This window comes from Centroberyx affinis, unplaced genomic scaffold (assembly GCF_046629955.1).
Source record: "Centroberyx affinis isolate AG114_WGS23_722 - 3 ecotype Tasmania unplaced genomic scaffold, CSIRO-AGI_Caff_v1 ptg000048l_1, whole genome shotgun sequence".
NCBI classification, from domain to species: domain Eukaryota; kingdom Metazoa; phylum Chordata; class Actinopteri; order Beryciformes; family Berycidae; genus Centroberyx; species Centroberyx affinis.
In genome coordinates, this window is record NW_027278761.1 from 17,759 (window position 1) to 39,189 (window position 21,431).

Genomic DNA, 21,431 nt, shown 5'->3' on the forward strand with positions numbered 1-21,431 from the left:
CAGTAGTTTTTCCGTAATCCTGCTAACAGACAAACAAACAGACAGACAAACAAACAAACGGCACCGAAAACATAACTTTCTTGGCGGAGGTAATAATTTTCAACTAACCATTTGAACTTGGAGATGTATATCAATCAGTTGTAGAATTAAAAAAAACAAACAAACAGCGTTTTAGTGTTGACATTTGATCTGTGTATATAATATTTAGCTTTTAAAACTCTTGAAATACAGTTTTGTAAATTAAGTGGTATTATGCTTGTAACATATGGCCACTGGAGATGGTTTGTTGTTTTCTTAATTCATATGCGTAGAAGTAATGTCTCAAATGCGTTTTTTGTATAATCAGCCTATGAGGATTTTTTATTAATTTTCTTTTTTTGCATCAGTAACTTTAAAAAAAAAAACAAAAAAAAAAACCCTCCAGTAACAGATTCCACGTCTTGGTAGTTTCTCTCCCCACAAGCTGTGTCGGTAACTTGAGCAAGCCCTTTTGTGCAACCCCGAGGGTCAATGTGTGAATGAGACACACTTTCTCATGCTGCACTTAATGAAACGGCTTCCCTCATGTATTATTTTTAAAATGAGATAACATCATGGAAAACAACCAAATAAAGACACAATCAACACACTTGAAACATTTATTATTAGATTTTTTTCACAAATGTTATACAGTACATTTATCAAGGAAGTGTACTTTACAATAGAAAAAGAAAGCCGAGTTTAACTTAGAGAGAGTGTTAAATGACATTCTTAAAAAGCTGAGAATGAGAGTGAAAACACTATTAAACACAGCCAGACAACAAGGCATGTTGTTCATCCATCTAATAAAGCATCTTTTTTCCACATATATGTCCATAAATTCCATAAACCTTCTGAACAGATAAAATAGTAAAATGTTTAGGCCCTAACTTTTGACTCTATTGTGCATCAATAAATAGGGTATGGCATATTTAGTGTATTTTTTATTTACTGTTTATGAAACAATACAGACTGGGCCAACACTGACATTTATCATGCCTCCCCTTTAGTTTTAATCTTGCCAGAATATTTTCTGAACCCATATCTTTTGATTTTGTCTATCACACAGACAGAAAGAAGATCAATATATCCTGACAAAGGACATTTTGGCTAAATAAAGTTCAAAATGATATCCAATAAAGCTCTAAATACATCACATTAAAGCATGTGGAAATTGTGCAACAGCAGCTATTCAATTACATCCATTTGTGTGTCTAAATGATCCATACAAGACCTTGTATGGTGCAGTTGCTGCAACATTTAAACACCATTGTGAAGCAAAGCTGCAAATTCTGCACAGATAAGTGTTTCTATTGTGTGTTGCAACAGCTCAGATAGTAGGAATATATTACTGAGTTCTATTGTTAAACGGCTATAACGCAGCGCCCTTAAGTGATAGAAGAAGCGTGGAGCTGGCTGAACTGGGCAGCCTACAGACAAACTGATAGCTCCTTCTGGGATTATTATAGAGACTATCAATAAAGACACAAAGTTTATGGGTGATGGGCTCCATTTGGTCGGGTGTGGTCCCTCTGTGGCGGTCTTCACCCTCTTTTAGACAGGCGAGTGACAGGGGGTGCAGGCTCTCCTTCCAACCCAGCATTTACATACACAAGCATACCGTGCAAAACCATGATGAGGTAAATCAGAGCTAGGCATGGAATTAAGTCAAGAGGATTCCCTAATTCTATGAAATATGGCATGGTCAATCACGCTGGATGGGAGCAGAAAGCCTGCATGGACTGCGGCCACAACAAGAGCAGTGATCAATCAGCTTCTTCTAAACGTCCTGATGTCCTCTGACAACATCCTGGAGTGTGTGTGTGTGTGTGTGTGTGTGTGTGTGTGTGTGTGTTTGGGCGTTAATATGCTGTGTTAATTCTCCAGAGACAGTCGGCACAGATGGAGTTTCATTGGTGACAACGGTGACAGTCGATGGAGTGCGAGGTTGGGGGGGGCGGCAGACAGGCCGACACACATTTAGACAGGTTGTTTATTTAGAGACGGCTTTCTCTGCCAGGTGTCTTTGTTGGATATGGGCGTGCCTGTCGCGACAAAGAAAAGCATTAGATCAGTTAGAACACAGGACACACATCCCAAAGTACAGTTTTTACCAAATTGTGCAGTAGAGACACAGAGAGAGAAGGACTTGGCTCACTGACAGATGTGTACAGAAGTGAAGTGAAAGGTTTCTTGGAGAGAGTGAGAGAGAGTTGGATAGAGAGCCAGAGAGGGGGAGGGGGGGGTGTTGCGGGGGGGTGGGGTGGGGTGGGGTTGGGGGGGGGGTGTTACCTGGTGAGGTCCTCTATGTCCACCAGCATGGCGTCCTGCTCCACATGGAGTTCGTCCCTCATCAGCAGCAACTGCACCAGCTCCTCATTTAGACCTTCATCACAAACACAACCATACTGTATTTACTGTACATTATGGATGCAACTCAGTAAAGACTTTTTTAGGTTGTGGGGGGAGGGGGTAATTTTGGGGGCTCAAGTGAAAAATGTTGGAGAACAGGAAAGGAATTAAGGAGCGTGATCAGTGTAAGTAATTGAAAATGCCCACACTTTGAACTTGAAATTGCACCTTTGTGCCTCTTTGTCAATTTTCAAATCCTCAACTGGTTTTTGTGTTACCCATGAAACTCAGACAATAGCACCAGCATCGGCATTGCCAATTCGTGTGTATGTTCTTGAGTGTGTGTTTGTGCATGTGTGTGTGTTCCACTCACTCTGTATCTGTGAGTGTAAGTCGTTGGTGATGACTTGCAGCTGGCCCAGACTCATGTCCCTCATGTCTCCTCTCCTGAGATTCCTCTTCATCAAGCCTTCGCTGATGTGGGGCAGATGTGGTAGCTGCGCAGGCGCGCGCACACACACACACACACACACAACCACACACACACATGCACACACATATTAGGAATTATTATGTGCTAATGTGCAAAATGCCTGACAGTCAAATCTTTAGTTTTGCTCTATATTTATCAAAATTCTGTTCTGTGGAAGTAGGTTCAAGAATGTCCCATTTGTTTACCAGTCATAGGGGCTGTCTCATTTGTTTACCAGTCATAGGGGTTTTCTCTTGGTCTAGGACACACACACACACACACCCCTATAGTTTATAAACCCTGTGTGACCTTCTCCTTAGACCACGCAAGTCCCTTACCTAATCTGCATTGTGTTGTAGTTACTGTAACAGCATTCATTTGTTTCCATTTTCACTTTGTTTTTCCTTTGTTTTTCCCCTTAACATATAGTATAGATATAGCTTTCATTGTCCTAAATCATTTCCTGAAATCATTTCATGATGGAAGATAGAAAAAGTCAAGGAACCCCCACCACACACACACACACACACACACACACACCTCCAACCCCTTGATTTCACTCTCTCACTGACTAACCAAATCGGCCACAGGTGAACGTCTGTGCAGTTGGATTTGCCTCTCCACCTCCACCTGCATGCGGGCCATGGGTCGCGCCAGAGCGAGAGCCACCCGCGCCTCCTCCTGGAGCCGCCGCTGCACCCGCCAGAACCCGCCGCAGTCATCTAACGGGTCCGAGTCCTCCTCCGCCGTGTCCCGGTCCGATAGAGACGAGCTCTGCTTACTCTGTAGAGCAAGTGATATAATGATATAATAACCTATGTGGTTCTCACACTTGGTTACAAAGGAATGAGTAGACTACAATGAAACTAATTATAAAAACACACACAAACAATCTAAGGGTGCATACCACAGGTGACAGCGGCGTGTCCAGACTGGTCTCTGTCCTGCTGTCCTCGGCATCGCTGTCTTTGTCGCTGCTACTGTCATTGACAAAACACACCTGCAGGTTCACCCCACTCTGTAGCCTGGGGGGCAAGAGAGACGCGAGGAGTTAAGAGTGTGAGAGAGAAGAATCGAAGAAGATTGCTTTACGGCACAAAACAGGAAGAGGGCTGCTGTTATTACATTGCAAATGGAGCTCAAGCTTTATGTTTCTGGCAAAGGCTGATGGTGGAACAAGTGAAAGGCAGACGGAAGAATCACTTCCAACATGTTTCTCATTTTCAGTACAGCAATAAAGAAAACCTTTGCCTAAAGAAGCAAAACAAGTGTATGTGGAACAATGCCATTATTTACTTTGCCAAGTATTTACAGTAACTTATTTACAGTAATTATAACAAGGTATCACAATTAATTTTACAATGATATATTGATGTTTAAAAATGCTACATGTAGCACCTTGAAAACACACATGAGTGCTATGAGAGTTATGTTAAGTTATGAGTCGATATGAGGCTGTATTTCCACTGTGCTGCTTTTCCCTATGCCTCTTTCACATCTACTCAAAGTGCTACGGGGTTGAAGCTAAAGTCATGCTGGTGTTGTCTAATCATCCCTCACTGCCTCATCATGTTCTTTCTTATCAAAGCCATTTTGTATAGCAAATAGCAAAGACATTTTTAAAACATAAGGGAAAAATATCTGATGCAAACAAGTTGATGTGAAACGATGTCAAAATCATTATTATTCCCTTTAAGTGATATCTCCTGAAATGATGTCAGTAATGTCACTAAGTATGACCTAATGAAATGTAGATCTCGTGTAGATGGAACAACAGGAACTAAAAGGTTTAATGAAACACCTAAACCCACAGCATGACATAATCACTCTGCTGCAGTTACTTAGAAGCCATGGAAAACTCAACCTTTGTGAGCCTTTCCAAATACTCAAAACATGCAACTTCATTCACTGAGTTTCAAAATACTTTGAGAGTCTCGGAAGAAACTTATGTGAACCTAAGTAACCCTCCTCTGACACGGGGATGAGAACAGTAGCCCACACAAGATCTCACGAACGGATGGGATGGCGGTGGAATTTCCACCTCATAGCAAGTCTGAGAGGGTGCACCTTCACCTCCAATGAAGGTCATGTGACTCTGATCCCTCCAATCAGAGCATCGGACTGATATCAGGGGTCACTTCTTCTTTTAGAAGGTCTGGACCACATGCTGACCTGCACTTCCTCAAACAGCAGAGAGCAGAGAGGGGCAGCAGAGAGGGGCGCTCCCCATTGTTTGAATAATAACGCCCTGTTCCATGAAACAGTCAAAGTGCTACACAGGTGCTTGAGTTCAAAGCTGTCATGAAAAGAATAGTAGAGTTGTACTGGTCTAGTGGCTTTGGCTAACCATTTGTTTATGTGATGTAATGCAACTAGTTCCACTGTGTGTACGCGCGTGTGTGTGTGTGTGTGTGTGTGTGTGTGTGTGTGTGTGTGTGTACGTATGTGCATGTATATGTGTACACGTGTGTATGTACATGTGTATTTGTATAAAAAAGCACACCAATTACTGTACATATGAAGACTTCTATTCCAAAATGCTATATATCAATTTTAGGGAGAAAAAAATCCTGTAGGTTGACATTCAAAGTCTATAACATATATCAGAGCCAGTCGATATATGATATCATTTTGGGAACCAACACATTAAATTACCTACTATTCTTTAAAAAGTGTCATAATTTGTTTAAATTTGCTATCAATCTTTTTGGAATAATTGGTGCCACATTTTTCAAATGGTGCGTATCTCATTTTGGCATTAAACCCTTCATGTGTAAGCTTTGCCACCGTGAGAATTTCTTCCAAATTATGTCTTAGGTCATCTGACACGCTAAGCTGGGGCATCAGTTTCTGTCTCAGCTACTTATCACGCAAGAGAGGTTGACCACTATGCCACCTCCGCAGTGCCTAATGTGTCTGCTTCCTGTTTTACTGCTGATAGTAAATGACTTTGTGTTTAGTCCATTGCTCAGTCCCTGGCACTGACTGTAAACACTGCTGTGGCTTTCCAGGAAAGCTTTCGCTTTCCTTCTGTACACGTCTGTCGGTTAAGTCCGTCACTCATTCTCCTCATCTCTCTCTCTCTCTCTCTCTCTAACACACACACACACACACTCATTCAGTCAGTCACTCACACACTCATTGGTTTACCCGCCCACATTACACTGTACTGTCTGATTCATTGTTCCAAAGAGGTCCTCAAAAAGGACCTAATGTTAGTCATACTTTTTACAGTATGTATGTCATATAATTTCAGTTAATTCATAGATAAACTGAGCTGCTGACCTGCTCCCTCTCCTGGCTGTCAAATGCTCAAACACCAAGTCTATATTTGGCATCTAGGCAGAGCATAAGCTGTTGTAGATATTGGAAAACAAACCATCCCCACTGAGACAATTAGAAAACTTGATGCTACAAGAGAAAGTGGAAAATGGCAGTTTTTCTTCATTGGAAACATCAAAGTCTGTGTCCCGCACTCATAAGAGGGTTAAACCAATATATTGGTTTGCCAATGTATTGAGCCGATAGTGCCCTTTTATTAAATATTGGATATCAGCAGCAGGGTTGGAGGTCAATTCAGGAATGAACTCATCAATTACAATTCAACTGAGGAATTGGAATTTGATTGGAATTTCAGGAAGTTGAATTTAATTCAGTTGAATGAAATTATGTGAAATTACATGTTTTCTTGTTTTTTCTTACCCCATATCTGAGATTACATGTAGTGTATTATATTATGAATATTGAATATCATAAAATGTTAAAGGTACCTTTCAGGTGGTATTTGATGCATAACATTATAGGCTACATTACATACATTGTGATTGAATGTATTTGTTTTGTTAAACTGTCTTTTATTTGATTCATAATGTTTGATTTCTAATGTCTGGCAAGTCAAGACAACCTCATTTAGAAGTGCAATTTCATGGAATTTAATGGAATTAAATTCTGTTTCCTGTTATTCAAATTCCAATTCTGTTTCCTTAGAGCTGGGTGACATTCCAATTCCAGGAACTGAATTGGAATTTACCATGCATTCTCAATTGATGATTGAGAATGCATGATCAGCTGATCATGAACTGATCAGCAGGTCATGTGGTCCACTGCTGATATAATGGAGGTTCCTTCCTGACCACAGCTACATACAAACAAGTCAATAAAAACTGCAATGAAATTTTATTTTCATTGCGGGTTTAATTTAATTTATTATTTGTTTTATTTATTCATTTAATTTATCAGTAATGTTTTTTTTATACATTAATTCTTAATCTATCCCACAGTTTCCCTGCCATTGAATAGGTGGGGTGGGTCACCCTGCATTAAAGAGCTGCTAACCCTAAAATAATGTAATTAGTATGAGTTTGAATAGAGAGCTTTGGTGTCCCATGGTCTAAAAGCTGTTTCAGAGGCTTTCTCATCCTGCCAAGAATATAATCTGGCGGGAAACACTGATTTTTTTGGCTTGAAAATGGAAAATTTTAAAGATATTGAATATTCACACAAAATATCGGCTATCGGTCACTGGAACACAAAAATATCAGTATCAGCCTTCAAAAACCCATATCGATTGAACCCTATTACACACACACACAAACACAAACACACTATCCAAACCCACCGGGAGGACGGGCCGTTCTTGCTGCAGCTGGTGTAAATGACTGGCTCGTCGTCATAGAAACTGCCAAGGGCAAGTTTCTGCCTGATGGACTCTCTCTCATTGCGCTGGGCCTGCCAGACACACAGAGAAAAATGTACATAAATACAAAGAATATTGATTAAAGCACTGCAATAGTAATGCTATCTATCCTTGATGGGCCCAGTGGAGATACCCACAGAGAGGAATATACAGTATTATTTGTATATGGATATTTAAATTATATTAGAAAGATTTGTATAGTACCAAAATGATAACGATGTCATTTCTAATTCATAGACTAGTATCAGGCCTGATAGAAAGACAAAAATATTAAATTCTGGTTCTTAACAAAGTTATACCAATTATATCAAGATATTTTGAAGGTAGTGTGGAGGTAGAGAGACAAATAAGCCTTGCCATGATACTTATGCAGCAATACACATGTTTAGTATGATTATGGTATACTGACATTTGTCATGTTTATTCATGTTGACAAGTCAGCAGCTCTTGAGAACCAAGAGAAACAGAGAGTTTGCCATGGCTGCATCAGACACAGTTAAGTGAAAAAGGGAATAGATGGTGAAGAGGAAGAAGAAGAGGAAGACAGGAGAAGAGAAGCTCGATAATGAAAGCAAAGAAAGCTTAGTGGAATCTGAAAAGAGGGACAAAAGTGGGATAGATGATGTGGGGAGCAATTTCATGCAATCTGATTTCCTGCTAGAAGTGGAAAACCACTGCTGACCGAATGAGCCAAGAGGTCAAGAAAGAACAATGAATGCCACAAGCCAGATACACAAACACATACACATCTACAGACATGTGTATAATCACACACACACACACACACACATACACATACACATACACACACACACTAATATATACCCCACAGGATGTCTACATCAGTAAGCATAAAATATTGCACATTCACACATTAAGACACCCTAGTTGTAGGTTCACTGACCAGAAATATGTTGAATATTTTTAAAGAGAGCAGGTTGTGTATCCTCCCTCTGCATTATATATATTTTTTTATTTCTGTCTCAAATGATACAATGAATATAGACAGGCAAGCAAAGAGAAAACAATGTTGAGCTGTTACTTGAACGTGCTATATTTATCAACAGACAACCACCATAATACATCTTGCAAAACACCACTGAGGCACAATCATGAGACAAGTCACACAACTAGTAACAAGTAAAAAGAATGCTATTATACTATGGAGAATTTCACATACAGCAGCCACAGCTCATCTAATAACAAAGGGATATGTACATTCCTACTGGCCTTCCTAACCATTAGTACAGTAGCTTAATTTAGCCCATTAAGAGTAAAGCAGATAACAAAAAAATGAACCATCAGACTTTGAGGTCTTTTGTAACAGCCTGCGTCACAAGATGCATGATTGTTGTGAGGCGATCAATACTGGTCCTTTTGCTCACTTTTCCATTAACACTCCATCATCAATAGATAGCAGCTAATCTATTTAATGGTTAAAAATGCCACGTCATTCTGACGATAGTAAAAAATGCCACGTCATCCTGCATTCGTATTTGGCAAATTCTTGCACTCGATCTGTCTCACTTGATTGTCATTTTCTCTCCTCCTCCCATTTATTCCAGTTAGATCAGACATGTTGTGTATACGTTTCACTGTCCTAGTTTGCTTTTCTCCCTTTTCTCTTTTTCTTCTTCTCTCTAGCTCCCTCTCCTTCTCTGATCTTCAGCATCATTTATCATTTTCAGTTCATCTCACCTACCACTCTAAAAATAGCTCCCCTCTCCCTAGGTTCCTCATTTCATGTCTTTTTGTCGACGAAACAAATTTTCCTCTAGGTAGGCCGTTTGAGCTGTATGAATTTCTAGTACGTACATTCTCCGTCTTCGAGTCTCACTGCAGAGAACCGTTGAACAACATGCTGCTTCGACACAACATGGTTTTCTATTCTGGCACCTCACTGGGGAAAGTATATTTATATTCTAGGACTGTGCCAAGTGCCTATATCTCCCAAGGCAGCCAACTCACTCTGCCTATGACACACACACACACAAACCCAAGAACACAGGTGTGCACACACACACTCAGACAACTACATTCTCTATCAGCCATAGAATAACACCATGCAAGAATACATATGCCATGAAAACATACACAACAGCTCTCAATATCCTCAATAACCCATGATGTAGATAACACTCCAAATTGGCAGTGCTTCTCTCACAAATACACACACACAAAACCAGCTCCACACACACAAACACACACACACGCACACACACTAATACATTCGCCCTCTCTTCGTGACGCATCATTAGATGAGGCTGTGATGTAAGAGCATAAATCACAGTTGTCTGCCTACACTCTCCAACCAACGCTCTGCCTCCTGTTCCTCCACTACAGCAAGTCAGGTGTCCTACTGACCAGCCAGACTGTCTACACACACACACGCACGCACACACACACACACACACATACACACACACACACACACACACGCAAACACAAACACACAAACATACCATAACACTCACATATTAACACGCAAAATGTTTTACTCTTCCAGAGGAAAACACACTAGAGCAAAAGCACCTTATCATCCCTGTAAATGTATCAGAATAATCTCATACTGTATCCATGAGCAACTACAAAAACAAACACAGTATAGTATGATTATACATACACCATCTATATGTACAGATGAAGTACTCTACTATGTACTGAAGAGGTGTAAAAATACAGATAACCAGGTAAAGATCACATATGAACACACCCTCACCCGTAACAATCGCACATACACTCATCCAGTATGGCTGATTCACCTACAGCAGCAGCACACACCTATGGTGGATAGCTATTACATATGAATATTTTCATACATATAGGTGCTACACCTCAAAATAAAACACACATGCACATACGCACACAAATCCACACACCTGGTAAACACGTTTCTCCTGGTGCACCATTCTTCAGCGCATCGTACATAGAGCCGCCCTGCCCTTCTCTACACTGCAGTGAAGCTAGACCCTGGAGACCCTCTCATATACTGCAGCTACGTGCAGGAGAGGGAGGGAAGGAAGGAGGAGAGAACAGGCAGGGAGGGAGGGGAGGAGAGAGAGGGGAGGTAGGAGGGGGATGAGGGCGCAAGAGGAAGGAGTGGGAAGAGATGGAAGGGGAGGGGGAAATGGAGGAGGGAGGGGAGAGAGAGAGAGACAGAGAGAGATTGTGTGGCGCTGATAGGTCTATGTGGGCGCTCTGCTCTCTGCTCAGCACTGCCACTGCTTTCAAGATCTGTTATCTGTGCCTCCATCTTCCTCTCTCTCTTTCTCTCTCTCTCTCTTTCTCTCTCTCTCGCTCTCTCCCTCTCTCTCTCTCTCCTTTCTCTATCATCACTTCATCTTTCCTTTAGTGGGAGGAAAAGAACAAATAGCAGATGCTAGAAAAAAGAACTGCATCACAATAAGAGGAGACAGACGCTTATGGATTTACAGAGACAGTAAAATGCACACAGAGTGCTTGGCTGCCTAGTGAGGTGAGCCATATGGTGGGGTAGAAGGCCAGGCTAAACATAATCTGATAAATGAGACTGTAACACTGCAATACAACACCATTAGAGAGGCTGTGGCTGTTCGGCAATAGCTCATCTGATAAATGTTCCAGCATATAAAATCAACTAAGCAGTTTTGAGTAACATTGACATGGCATCCGCATCTGTTCGTTTGGTCTGATGCAGAGCAGTACATTTTTAATTGCACATCATCCATTTGTTTTGTCTCCTAAAGGAATCTCCTGCTCTCCCATTCCACATCAAAGATTCAAGTGTGATGAGCCGTAATAGAGAGACAAGGCTCAGGGGCACTTGCCTGCACGTGCATGCAGAAAAAACAAATACACACACACACACACACATACACACACGTACACATACACACACACAGTTAGGTCCCACTGTGCTGTGTCATGATGCAGCAGCGGCTGATTAAACAAGATAACATTTTGAGTCATCCTTCATCTTTCATTATCGTGAAGCTCTGGTCTCAGAGGCCAAACACATCCTCCGCTAGCATTCTCAATCCCACAATGCCATGCATTTCTCTTGCTGGGCACACTCAGTGGCAATGCTAGGCCTAGATCTTTTCACAAGTATGGATAATATAATCATATATGTATAGCAACCATATTTTCCATCACTGAATTACCCAGGATTGAATATGCGGTTGAGAACACCTTGCTTTTTATGTTATCAGCTTTTGTCCTTGTAATTTTCTTTCAATCGCTGGCTTGAGATGGATTATGGCAAGGAACAGTGTGATATGATATTAATTCAGTTTGTTAGTATATGTATCGTCATTGTTTTGAGAGAAGAGGTAGAATTATATGAGAGTCTGTTGGAGAGAACTGGGTGAGGTGTACTGGAATGTGTTTGTCAGAGCAAATGGACTCAGAGGGAGCCAGACCACACCGTTCAGTGTCTGTGTGTGTCAGAGAGAGAGAGAGAGAGAGGGAGAGAAAGAGAGATCACTCACAGAGATGCTGGACAGTCTGGGTCGACTCCCACTGTAGCAATCTTCTGCCTGTGGTGCAAAGATATCCTGGAGCTCCTCAGCCCAACTGCGACTGTTCACCATGCAGCCTCTTCCTCCTCTGTTGTGCTGAATGTCAGAGTTGCCATTATCTCCAGAGTCCACCCACCAATGTCCTGCGGTCTTCCTTATGAATACCTCTCCCTCCTCTTCCTCAACCATGTCCACATCATAGTCCTCCATACAGGCAAACTCTGAGGAGTGGGAGGAGCAAGTCTCGGGGCTGGGGGAGGGGCTTAGAGTCCTGGCTGGGAATGTGGCCAGAGACAGACTGAGGATAATCACAGGTCAGTTCAGACGCAGATCCCTGACACAAATCAATTGCTTTAATCTAGAGAAAAATCAATCACTTTAATTTCCATTGTGGCCTCAGGTTTCCTGTGGTCCTTGTAGAGATCAAACACAGTAATACATATAAATGCAACAACACTGGCTCGGATTGAAAATGTTGGCAATGTTCTTTGTTAAAACATTTCCCCATGCACTCAAGTATGTGGTCAGTCTGCGGCCTTTCTTTATTCTACTTTTTATTCTTCTTCAGTCAATGAATATAAACAGAAGTCATTCAAGAAAAAAGAAAAAAACATAAATTCTGCCAAACCACTTATCGAACCTCAAATCCATAAATGGTGGATAGTCTAGCATCCTGAATTTTTATCACCTGTAAAACAGAATGTAAATATATAGCACTCACGTTCATTGTAGAGATGCAACCACTCCTTAAGATGCTTGAGATGAAAGTGCCAAAGCAGCAATTAAACCAAAACAAAGATAAGCACAGGGACAAACCATTGTGTTGCATGAAAGGACAGCTGCTGCTGCTGCTGCTGCTGCTGCTGGACAGAGACAGAATGATGATCGCCTGAGGACGGATTTTAGGATCTCTCGCTGCGTCCGTTGTAGAGTTCTTGAATTGGAACTCAGTGCCCTACAAAATCCAGGCGGCTGACATCCAAGAACTGTAGCAAATGAAAAGGAAAAGATACAGAATAGTAAATACATGCTTGCTTTCAAAGACACTGCATCACACGCTCCACTGTTGTCACGTGTGACTTGGTTTCAGTGATGCATGTGTGTAGATCTGTGTGTGTGTTAGTGTGTGCCTGTATCATCATGCGCCCAGAGGAGAGAGTACCACGTGGATATATATAAATATATAGGAATAGACAGAATGGGGTGTGTGTGTGTGTGTGTGTGTGTGTGTGTGTGGGTGAGGGCGGGAGACTCCGTAAATTTCCACAACATCACTGGAAGCAAAAGGAGAGAGGGACCTAATACACAGAGAAGGCACAGAATTGAAAAGAGAGACTGAAGACCTCAGTAACCTCAATTCTCCCAAGAAAGGTTAACTGAGCATATTCTTTTTCAGCTACACTGCTTCACAGTCATACAGCAATACATATTCTCATCTCTGAGCTGCCTGAAGCAGTGAGTTGATTAAGAGCCTTGATGATGGGCACATGGGCAGTAGCTGGGTGAGAGGAGAGCATTACTCACTTTACTCATTCAGATTTTCCCTGCCAGTCCAGGAATTTAAAATGACAACATTCTGGTTACAAGCCCACTTATTTAACCTTTGTTAAAAGGTAATTTATGCTATTGTGATATCTAAATATACAGTTTTTTGCTGTAACATTTCTGAAAGGTAGACAAACAAGTGAGAGCAACTTCACCAAGAGGACTGTACCTGAGGATTAATTTGTGGAAATTAAACAGAACACCAAACAGGGCGTACACCAGCTAAATATCAAGAATTGGAAAGTTAAGTCTATTTCAGTCCTAATAATTTGTCTCTGCTCTTAACCTGAATAAGGCAATACTCTGAATACAGCAATGATCATGCAAACACAAGGTCCTAATCAGTGTTAGCACAACCCAGATTTCTGCTCAATCTTGATTTGGCCATGTAAACTGCTTAGTATGACTTAATTAAATTTTTTTTTTTAAATGTGCACATGTCAAAAAAGGTCACAGAGGATGTTGGCAACATGCCAAGTGGTAGTGGCAAATGCCTATATTTTTTTTTTTAGCAAATCTGGAACACTACTTTGAACCGCATAAATGCATTTATCAAACCATTATCTTAATCTGATTATTCACTGTAACAATTATGTAAATGAAAATGTATTGTTATACAAGTTACAGGTCATGGTTAGAAGTGACCAAAGAAAATCTATATTGCAGGGAAGGCATTCTCTCATCTACATGTGGACAAAATAACAGTAACACCTAAAAATATATGAATATCAAGTACCTAATAAGGTATTGGACCATTCTTTAGGTGGTGAAGGAGCTGAATATCTACTTCCCACAAAGGTTCAGTGATATTTAGATTGATGAATGGGAGGCCATGGAAGGAGTTTGACTGGTTTAAAAGTGAATATAGGGCATTATAATTTTGGAATATACAGTATATGGCAACATCATGAGGGTATAGTGTCAGCCCCATTGGGTGCACCTGGTCCTGCAAAATGGCATTTTCCTTGGCCATTAGCCTATACAACCATGCAGAGCAATCATTGGACCCAGTTACTCCCATTAAATCACTGCCCATACAAATACAGAGCCATTACAATGTGTATTGCTCATGGGTCCAGATTGTGTGCCCCTTACCTGTTCCATTTGCCAAGGAGTTTGTTTGCATTTGACATGTGATTCTTCTTGCCACATTAAATCTTAGTTTATGTGAATGATACACCTACAATTTGCACACCAACAATGTGGCATCTTTACAACTGTTCATTAGCCAATGTTGCTTGAGATCTCACTTAGTGAAATTGTCAGGCCTTTTAAAGCAAAGTCAAGTGAATTTATATAGCCCTTCATCACAACCATGTCTCAAGCAGACAACATACAGCCAATTCCCATTGAACTTACTGACTCATTTGTGTTGCTGCCCTAGTTACTTCAAAGTTAGTCCCATTTCATGTAGGGTTTCTGTCATCATCAGCCCCTATAGGTCGATCTATACCATGGAACATGCTTCAAGTCAAAGCACCCAACAAAATGGGGGCACCAAAGCGTTCCTTACAATGGTAGCACAAATGAGAAAAGGTTCCAAGTAAAAAACATCTTTATTGACAATACTCAACAGGACACCAACCCCTGAAAAACAGCACAAAAAAATAAATAAATAAATAGTTAGCTCAAATTCACACTCAAACTGCCCTTGTTCATATGAATTAAATGTTAATTGGTGGTCCTTACCATGTTGCATTACTTTTGATGGCTAAAGGTGTTGTACAAAGAGTTCCAGTTAAATTGAGAAGAGTCTTCTTGGCCTGTAGAATAGGGAATCCAGGGCACAGCTTTCCAGTTGTAGAAAGAACGAGGGTGTGTTTGAGAGGATAGTCCAGATTTGTAAAAGGCCTGGGGCAAGTATTTCTGGTTGTCTTGGGCTTTAACACCATTTCTGTATGAAGTGTGTGGAGTGAAGGGGAGCTGAGAATAAGGAATATAGGGACTCATTGGGCCTGGATAGCCACTGGACTTTGTTGTGTCTGTAGATGACATAGGTGTTGGCTTTGTAGCTGGAGTTGTCTCACCAGGCTTTGTGGTAGCGAGAGTTGTGTCACCAGGCTTTGTGGTAGGAGTTGTAGGCTGAGTAGTTTTCACTGGCTCACGTGGAGGTTTGGTGTCTGGAGTCTGCCCATAGAAATGCTGGATTATTGGGTAGTAGTAAACCTCAGAATTGTCTGGGAAGTCTGGCAATGGTTGGGTCGGAGACCGTGTTGGATAAGGATAATAGGGAGGATAAGGAAAATATGGTGGGTAGTAAGGATATGGTGGCGTTTGGGGCTTCTTGGTGGTTGCTGAAGTTGTCGTTGGCTTGGCTGTAGTAGGTTCAGTAGTTGTAGGTTCAGTGGTTGATTTGGTAGTGGTAGGTTCAGTGGTTGATTTGGTAGTGGTAGGTTCAGTGGTTGATTTGGTAGTGGTAGGTTCAGTGGTTGATTTGGTAGTGGTAGGTTCAGTGGTTGATTTGGTAGTGGTAGGTTCAGTGGTTGATTTGGTGGTGCTGGTGGTAGTGGCAGATGGTGTAGTAGTCTTGACTGGGACAGTATAAGGAAAGTAAGGAAAATAAGGGTAGTAGGGATACCCTGGGTACACTGGAAGATAAGGTTTCTTTGTAGTAGATTTTGTAGTCATGGTCTCTGGCTTGGTTACTGTAGTTTTCAGAGTAGTTGACTTTGTGGTGGTTGGTTCAGTAGTTGATTTGGTGGTAGTGGCAGATGGTGTAGTAGTCGTCAGTGGGAAAGTATAAGGAAAGTAAGGAAAGTAAGGGTAGTAGGGATATCCTGGGTATGCTGGAAGATTGGGTTTCTTTGTAGTTGATTTGGTTGTCATGGTGGTCTCAGGCTTTGTGGTAGTTGTTGCAGGAGTAGTGGCAGTAGGGCGCTGCTGGAGTCATATACGGATAAGGGTAATACATATAAGTGAAGGGAAAAGCATATGGCTGGCTGCTAGGATTGTGGCTGGATCGGGGTTGGATCATGTGCCCTTTCTGAGGAGGATTCCATGGCTTCTGATTAGGAGGGTTCCAGGGCCTCTGAACAAGCATAGCGGTGGTCAAAGCAGGAGTAGTCAACATGGGGCAGGTGAGTTTGACTGGAGTCCCCTGCCAACGCATTGGTAGCACATGATGTCCATTCTGAAATGAGACCAGAAAAGAACCATTTAAACCCCACAGAGACAAGCAACTTGGCCATCGTATGACGAGGGCTGGAAAAGAATAGTTTTCATGCAATTAGTGGCAGGTTGCAAATTAAGCCTTTTGACTGTTGCTACAAACTCCCACTGAACATTCCAAGTGATGATACAAACCCAATTCATGATTTTCATTGGACAGCTCCATTACGCAACTCCAACAGCGAAATTGGACAGAACACAACTTGCACCATGTAAAGCCAGCCTTACAGTCATCCGAGTCAGGTTAAGAGAAAGGTGTACCTCTTGTATCATGTTGCAGCCATCATAGGGAGCCACCAAAACAAGGCCTAGAGAGTTCTGCTGCATGGAATAGCCACAGGTTTGAGGCACCTGGGTCATGGGCAGGGGAGATGTACTCCCTGTGAAAAGGTAGCATATAGACCATCATTCCATGAAGAATATCCCGAATGCTCAAAGATGTTATTTTCAATGTACACTTGCCACAACTACATTTTCCAACTTGGTTGACTGACAATAGGACAATTATTCTACCCATGTCTAGCTGCAAGTAGGAGGCTCCAGGTCCCATGGCTTTCAGTTTCATCTGGTCTCCACTGCATTGTAGCGAAGTGTCCATGCGCCTCCATGCTGCTTCATTGGTATCCATCAGCGGTCTTTCCAGAACATGTGCTAGAGTTGAAAAGTTCAGATATGAGGTTTAATGTTGGCAGTTTGTTTTAGTTATCAAATGTAGTGAGGTACTGTATTTGCATGTAGCATCTTAAACTAGCACAGATACAGAAGACAAATCTTACCTGCCCCATCTGCTTGATAAGAGTCAACATGCAACGAGTCATTGTTTCTTGTGGCAGCAGCAGAGGCAGTTTCTGACTGGGAGTTAAGAACCTTCCCATTAAAGAAAATCCTTCCTGTCCTTACTCCCATCAGTGTGGCCTCACTGACTGCACTGCCTTGTTTAACTTTGTCACCCAGCCCTCTCAAGCCAAAACAGGGTAGGCATGGGACCAAGGAGCACAGGAGAAACATGACTGCTGCAGTTTGATGTGATCTGTGTTTCCCTCCATCATCACATGCCATGCTGAAGATGCACACTCAGACCAGATGGAAAGCACTCCGCTTTGCTATCAAGGAGGATGCAGTGAATCACAGCTATTAATACTGGGTATGTTTTGCACCAATGCCTTAATCAACCAATCAGATCCAACCTGGGACCATTCTACCTCTGTTAATTGAGCTAGCAACAGGTGGGCTCATTTAGCATCATCAGTCGATGTGTGATGCCATTGATGTCCTCAGGTCAATGAGTCAGCTCTGCACACTTATCTTACTTAAGGCATGAAGTAAGAGACTCGCCTGGTGTTACATCAGTCGAATTATGTGCCAATGTACCGTATAAGTATATACACTAACTAAACCCTTGTTTGTAAACCTTTATGATGTTTGAAAGTTAAGGTATAAATTGAAACAGACTCCCACACACTGGAGTGAGTTCCTTTGTGTAATGTCTGAAGGAGTTTCACTTTATTTGTATCTTTTCATCACTTCAATCAATTCTATTCTTCATCAACTATTTTATGTCCAGTATTAGGTGCAGGAATGTGTGCTGCATATGTTATCTGTTGTTGTCTTTTAGTTTCAGAGCCATCCCAAGTAGTGAATGTGCAGTGACAGTGTAAGATGTGGAAATCCACATCTGATTTGCACGATTGTCTGATTGCCATTAAGGACTGGATGGCTAACAACGTTTTACAGCTTAACACAGACAAGACTATGGTCCTATTGCTTCAGACACTATCGTTTCCAAGGTTGCTCAGTGTATCAAGTCTCTTTCCTCAACTGTACGGTCTAACCTTAGAAATCTTGGTGTTATTTTTGATCAGGCTATGTACTTTGATCAACATATTAAGTCATTTACCCGTACATGTTTTTTTCCATCTAAGAAACATTGACTACTGTAATTCCCTTTTCACATGCCTCAGCAAGTCATCCCTGGACCTTCTACAAATGGTCCAGAATGCTGCTGCAAGGCTGTTGACCAGGTCCAGCAGGACATTTCACATCACACCCATCTTAGCTTCTTTACATTGGCTTCCCATCAAGTTTAGCATTCAATTTAAGGTTCTTATAATCAGATATAGAGCCCTGCATGGTCAGGCACCTGTGTATATCTGCTATATAAATAAACTTCACTTACTTACATTTACTTAAGATGATCACCTTTGCTTGTGCAATGCTGGACCCAAGATCATTGGAGTAATTCTTAAGAAAGACGACCTAAAACAAATGCCTTAGGGGCGATCACACTGAGAAGTCTGGCTGTAGTTGAAATAACTGTTGGTTGTAAAAATATCAAATATATTCAACATGAAATAGGTGGAAACATTTCTCCAACTTGCTGTTACACCCAAAGACATTATTGCTATCACTTAAAACGTATTTATTTCTTGACCTTGCAAATATATCCTTAGGATTTGGAATCAAGCCTCATCTCTGTTATTTTCATAGTCATGGCTAAAAAAATATAATTGTCTAATGGTGGAAATCCCAGATCACCACCAAAATGGTATTTAGCATACATACAGAAAGAATGTGCCGTATGTGCCGACTCATATGCCGAGAATGTACAGAAATATGTATAGAACAGAAAACAGTGCAAACAAATGTCATATATATTAATCCAGAGCATAGGAATGTGAAAGGCAATCCAGTGTAAATTGAACAGTGCAACCGCCCTGCATCTGCACTCTCCTAGTTGGCTGAGACTGGAGCTGTCTGGGCAGGAACCATTGTACTGTCTTATGGCTATTGGCACAGATGAACACACAGAAAGGTCACTGCTGGTGGTATTGCATATGACTGAAAATAGTGTAGTGTTTAGTTGGTTACAGTGAAACTCACAACTCCTACAGTGTTCAGTTCTTACTCAAGACAAGAGGCAGTTGGGCCTTTGCCACAAATCTCCTGGACTTGGGTCAACCTGCCTAAGGGCCTTAAGCTTGCTAAATCTGTGTTTTAAGTTACTCTTAATACTTTGGACTTATGCAATCATTTGTCCTTGACCTTTGAGTTTGCTTTTCCAGTCATCTCTTTACACCTTTGCAGTTTTAAGTGCTACATAACTCAACCATTTGGCCATGTTGCCCATCTTTGTAAAGGCAAAGATCTCATTCTCAGTTGCAGACTCTCCATGTTATTGCAGCATGACCATTTAGTAGCTACCTAAAGCTAGTTCTAAAAAAAAAAAAAAAGTTACACATTGGATTTGTATGCCTACACCACCAAGCAGCCTGCTTTAACAGAAACCTTGCCAACATTCAGTATCCAAGTTATTTTAGTTTACCAAACCCCAAGAAATGGTCAAGCCAATTGTGCCAACATCTGGCAACCACAACCAAGTTCCCAAATGATAAAATTATACAAGTTCAAGAATAAACGATTGAACAAAGCAGACGAAGTAGAGTAAAAACATTTTATTGGAACATTAGCAGTTTCACAAGAATTGTATTGGCTGGAAACTAGACTGGAAAAGGGAAATAGGGCATCGGAGGCATAGGAGTAGGATAATGGACATGTGGATGAAGGTGTGGGTGAAAGTGTGCTGCAGGCAGCTTTGTGGTCACTTCCGGATTTGGCTCAGTTGTCGTTGCAGCCGTCGTAGCAGGCAGCTCAGTAGTTGGTTCTCTTGGAGGGGGAACAGGGAAAAGGGGAGGGGAGAAAGGAGGGTATAAAGGAAGTTTTGGAGCTTGGGGTTGACCTGGAGGGGGAGCAGGGAAGGGAGAGTAATAAGGAGGGAAGAAAGGAGGAAGTTTTGGAGCATGGGGTTGACCTGGAGGGGGATAAGGGAGGGGAGGGGAATAAGGAGGAAGTTTTGGAGCTTGGGGTTGACCTGGAGGGGGAGCAGGGGAGGGAGGAAGTTTTGGAGCTTGGGGTTGACCTGGAGGGGGAGCAGGGGAGGGAGGAAGTTTTGGAGCTTGGGGTTGACCTGGAGGGGGAGCAGGGAAGGGAGAGTAATAAGGAGGGAAGAAAGGAGGAAGTTTTGGAGCATGGGGTTGACCTGGAGGGGGATAAGGGAAGGGAGGGGAATAAGGAGGAAGTTTTGGAGCATGGGGTTGACCTGGAGGGGGAGCAGGGGAGGGAGGAAGTTTTGGAGCTTGGGGTTGACCTGGAGGGGGAGCAGGGAAGGGAGAGTAATAAGGAGGGAAGAAAGGAGGAAGTTTTGGAGCTTGGGGTTGACCTGGAGGGGGAGCAGGGGAGGGAGGAAGTTTTGGAGCTTGGGGTTGACCTGGAGGGGGAGCAGGGGAGGGAGGAAGTTTTGGAGCTTGGGGTTGACCTGGAGGGGGAGCAGGGAAGGGAGAGTAATAAGGAGGGAAGAAAGGAGGAAGTTTTGGAGCATGGGGTTGACCTGGAGGGGGATAAGGGAAGGGAGGGGAATAAGGAGGAACTTTTGGAGCTTGGGGTTGACCTGGAGGGGGAGCAGGGGAGGGAGGAAGTTTTGGAGCTTGGGGTTGACCTGGAGGGGGAGCAGGGACGGGAGAGTAATAAGGAGGGAAGAAAGGAGGAAGTTTTGGAGCTTGGGGTTGACCTGGAGGGGGAGCAGGGAAGGGAGGAAGTTTTGGAGCTTGGGGTTTAGCTGGTGATTCAGTCTTGGTGGTTGCTTCAGTAGTTGTAGGTTTGGTAGTCTGAGTTACTGGGAACGGCA

At 42.1% G+C, this 21,431-nt stretch overlaps 1 protein-coding gene across 1 annotated transcript; it reads right to left on the reverse strand.

The window, feature by feature from the left end:
• Positions 1-719: 719 nt before the first annotated feature.
• Positions 720-10,483, reverse strand: LOC139643435 (schwannomin-interacting protein 1). The gene is made up of 7 exons (XM_071518582.1): positions 10,418-10,483; positions 7,461-7,570; positions 3,750-3,867; positions 3,419-3,625; positions 2,744-2,867; positions 2,311-2,404; positions 720-2,063 (listed from the first exon to the last, which is right to left on the reverse strand). Exons 1-7 carry the CDS (start codon positions 10,445-10,447, stop codon positions 2,012-2,014), a joined length of 735 nt encoding a protein of 244 aa, XP_071374683.1. The 5' UTR covers positions 10,448-10,483; the 3' UTR covers positions 720-2,011.
• Between the last annotated feature and the right edge of the window lie 10,948 nt (positions 10,484-21,431).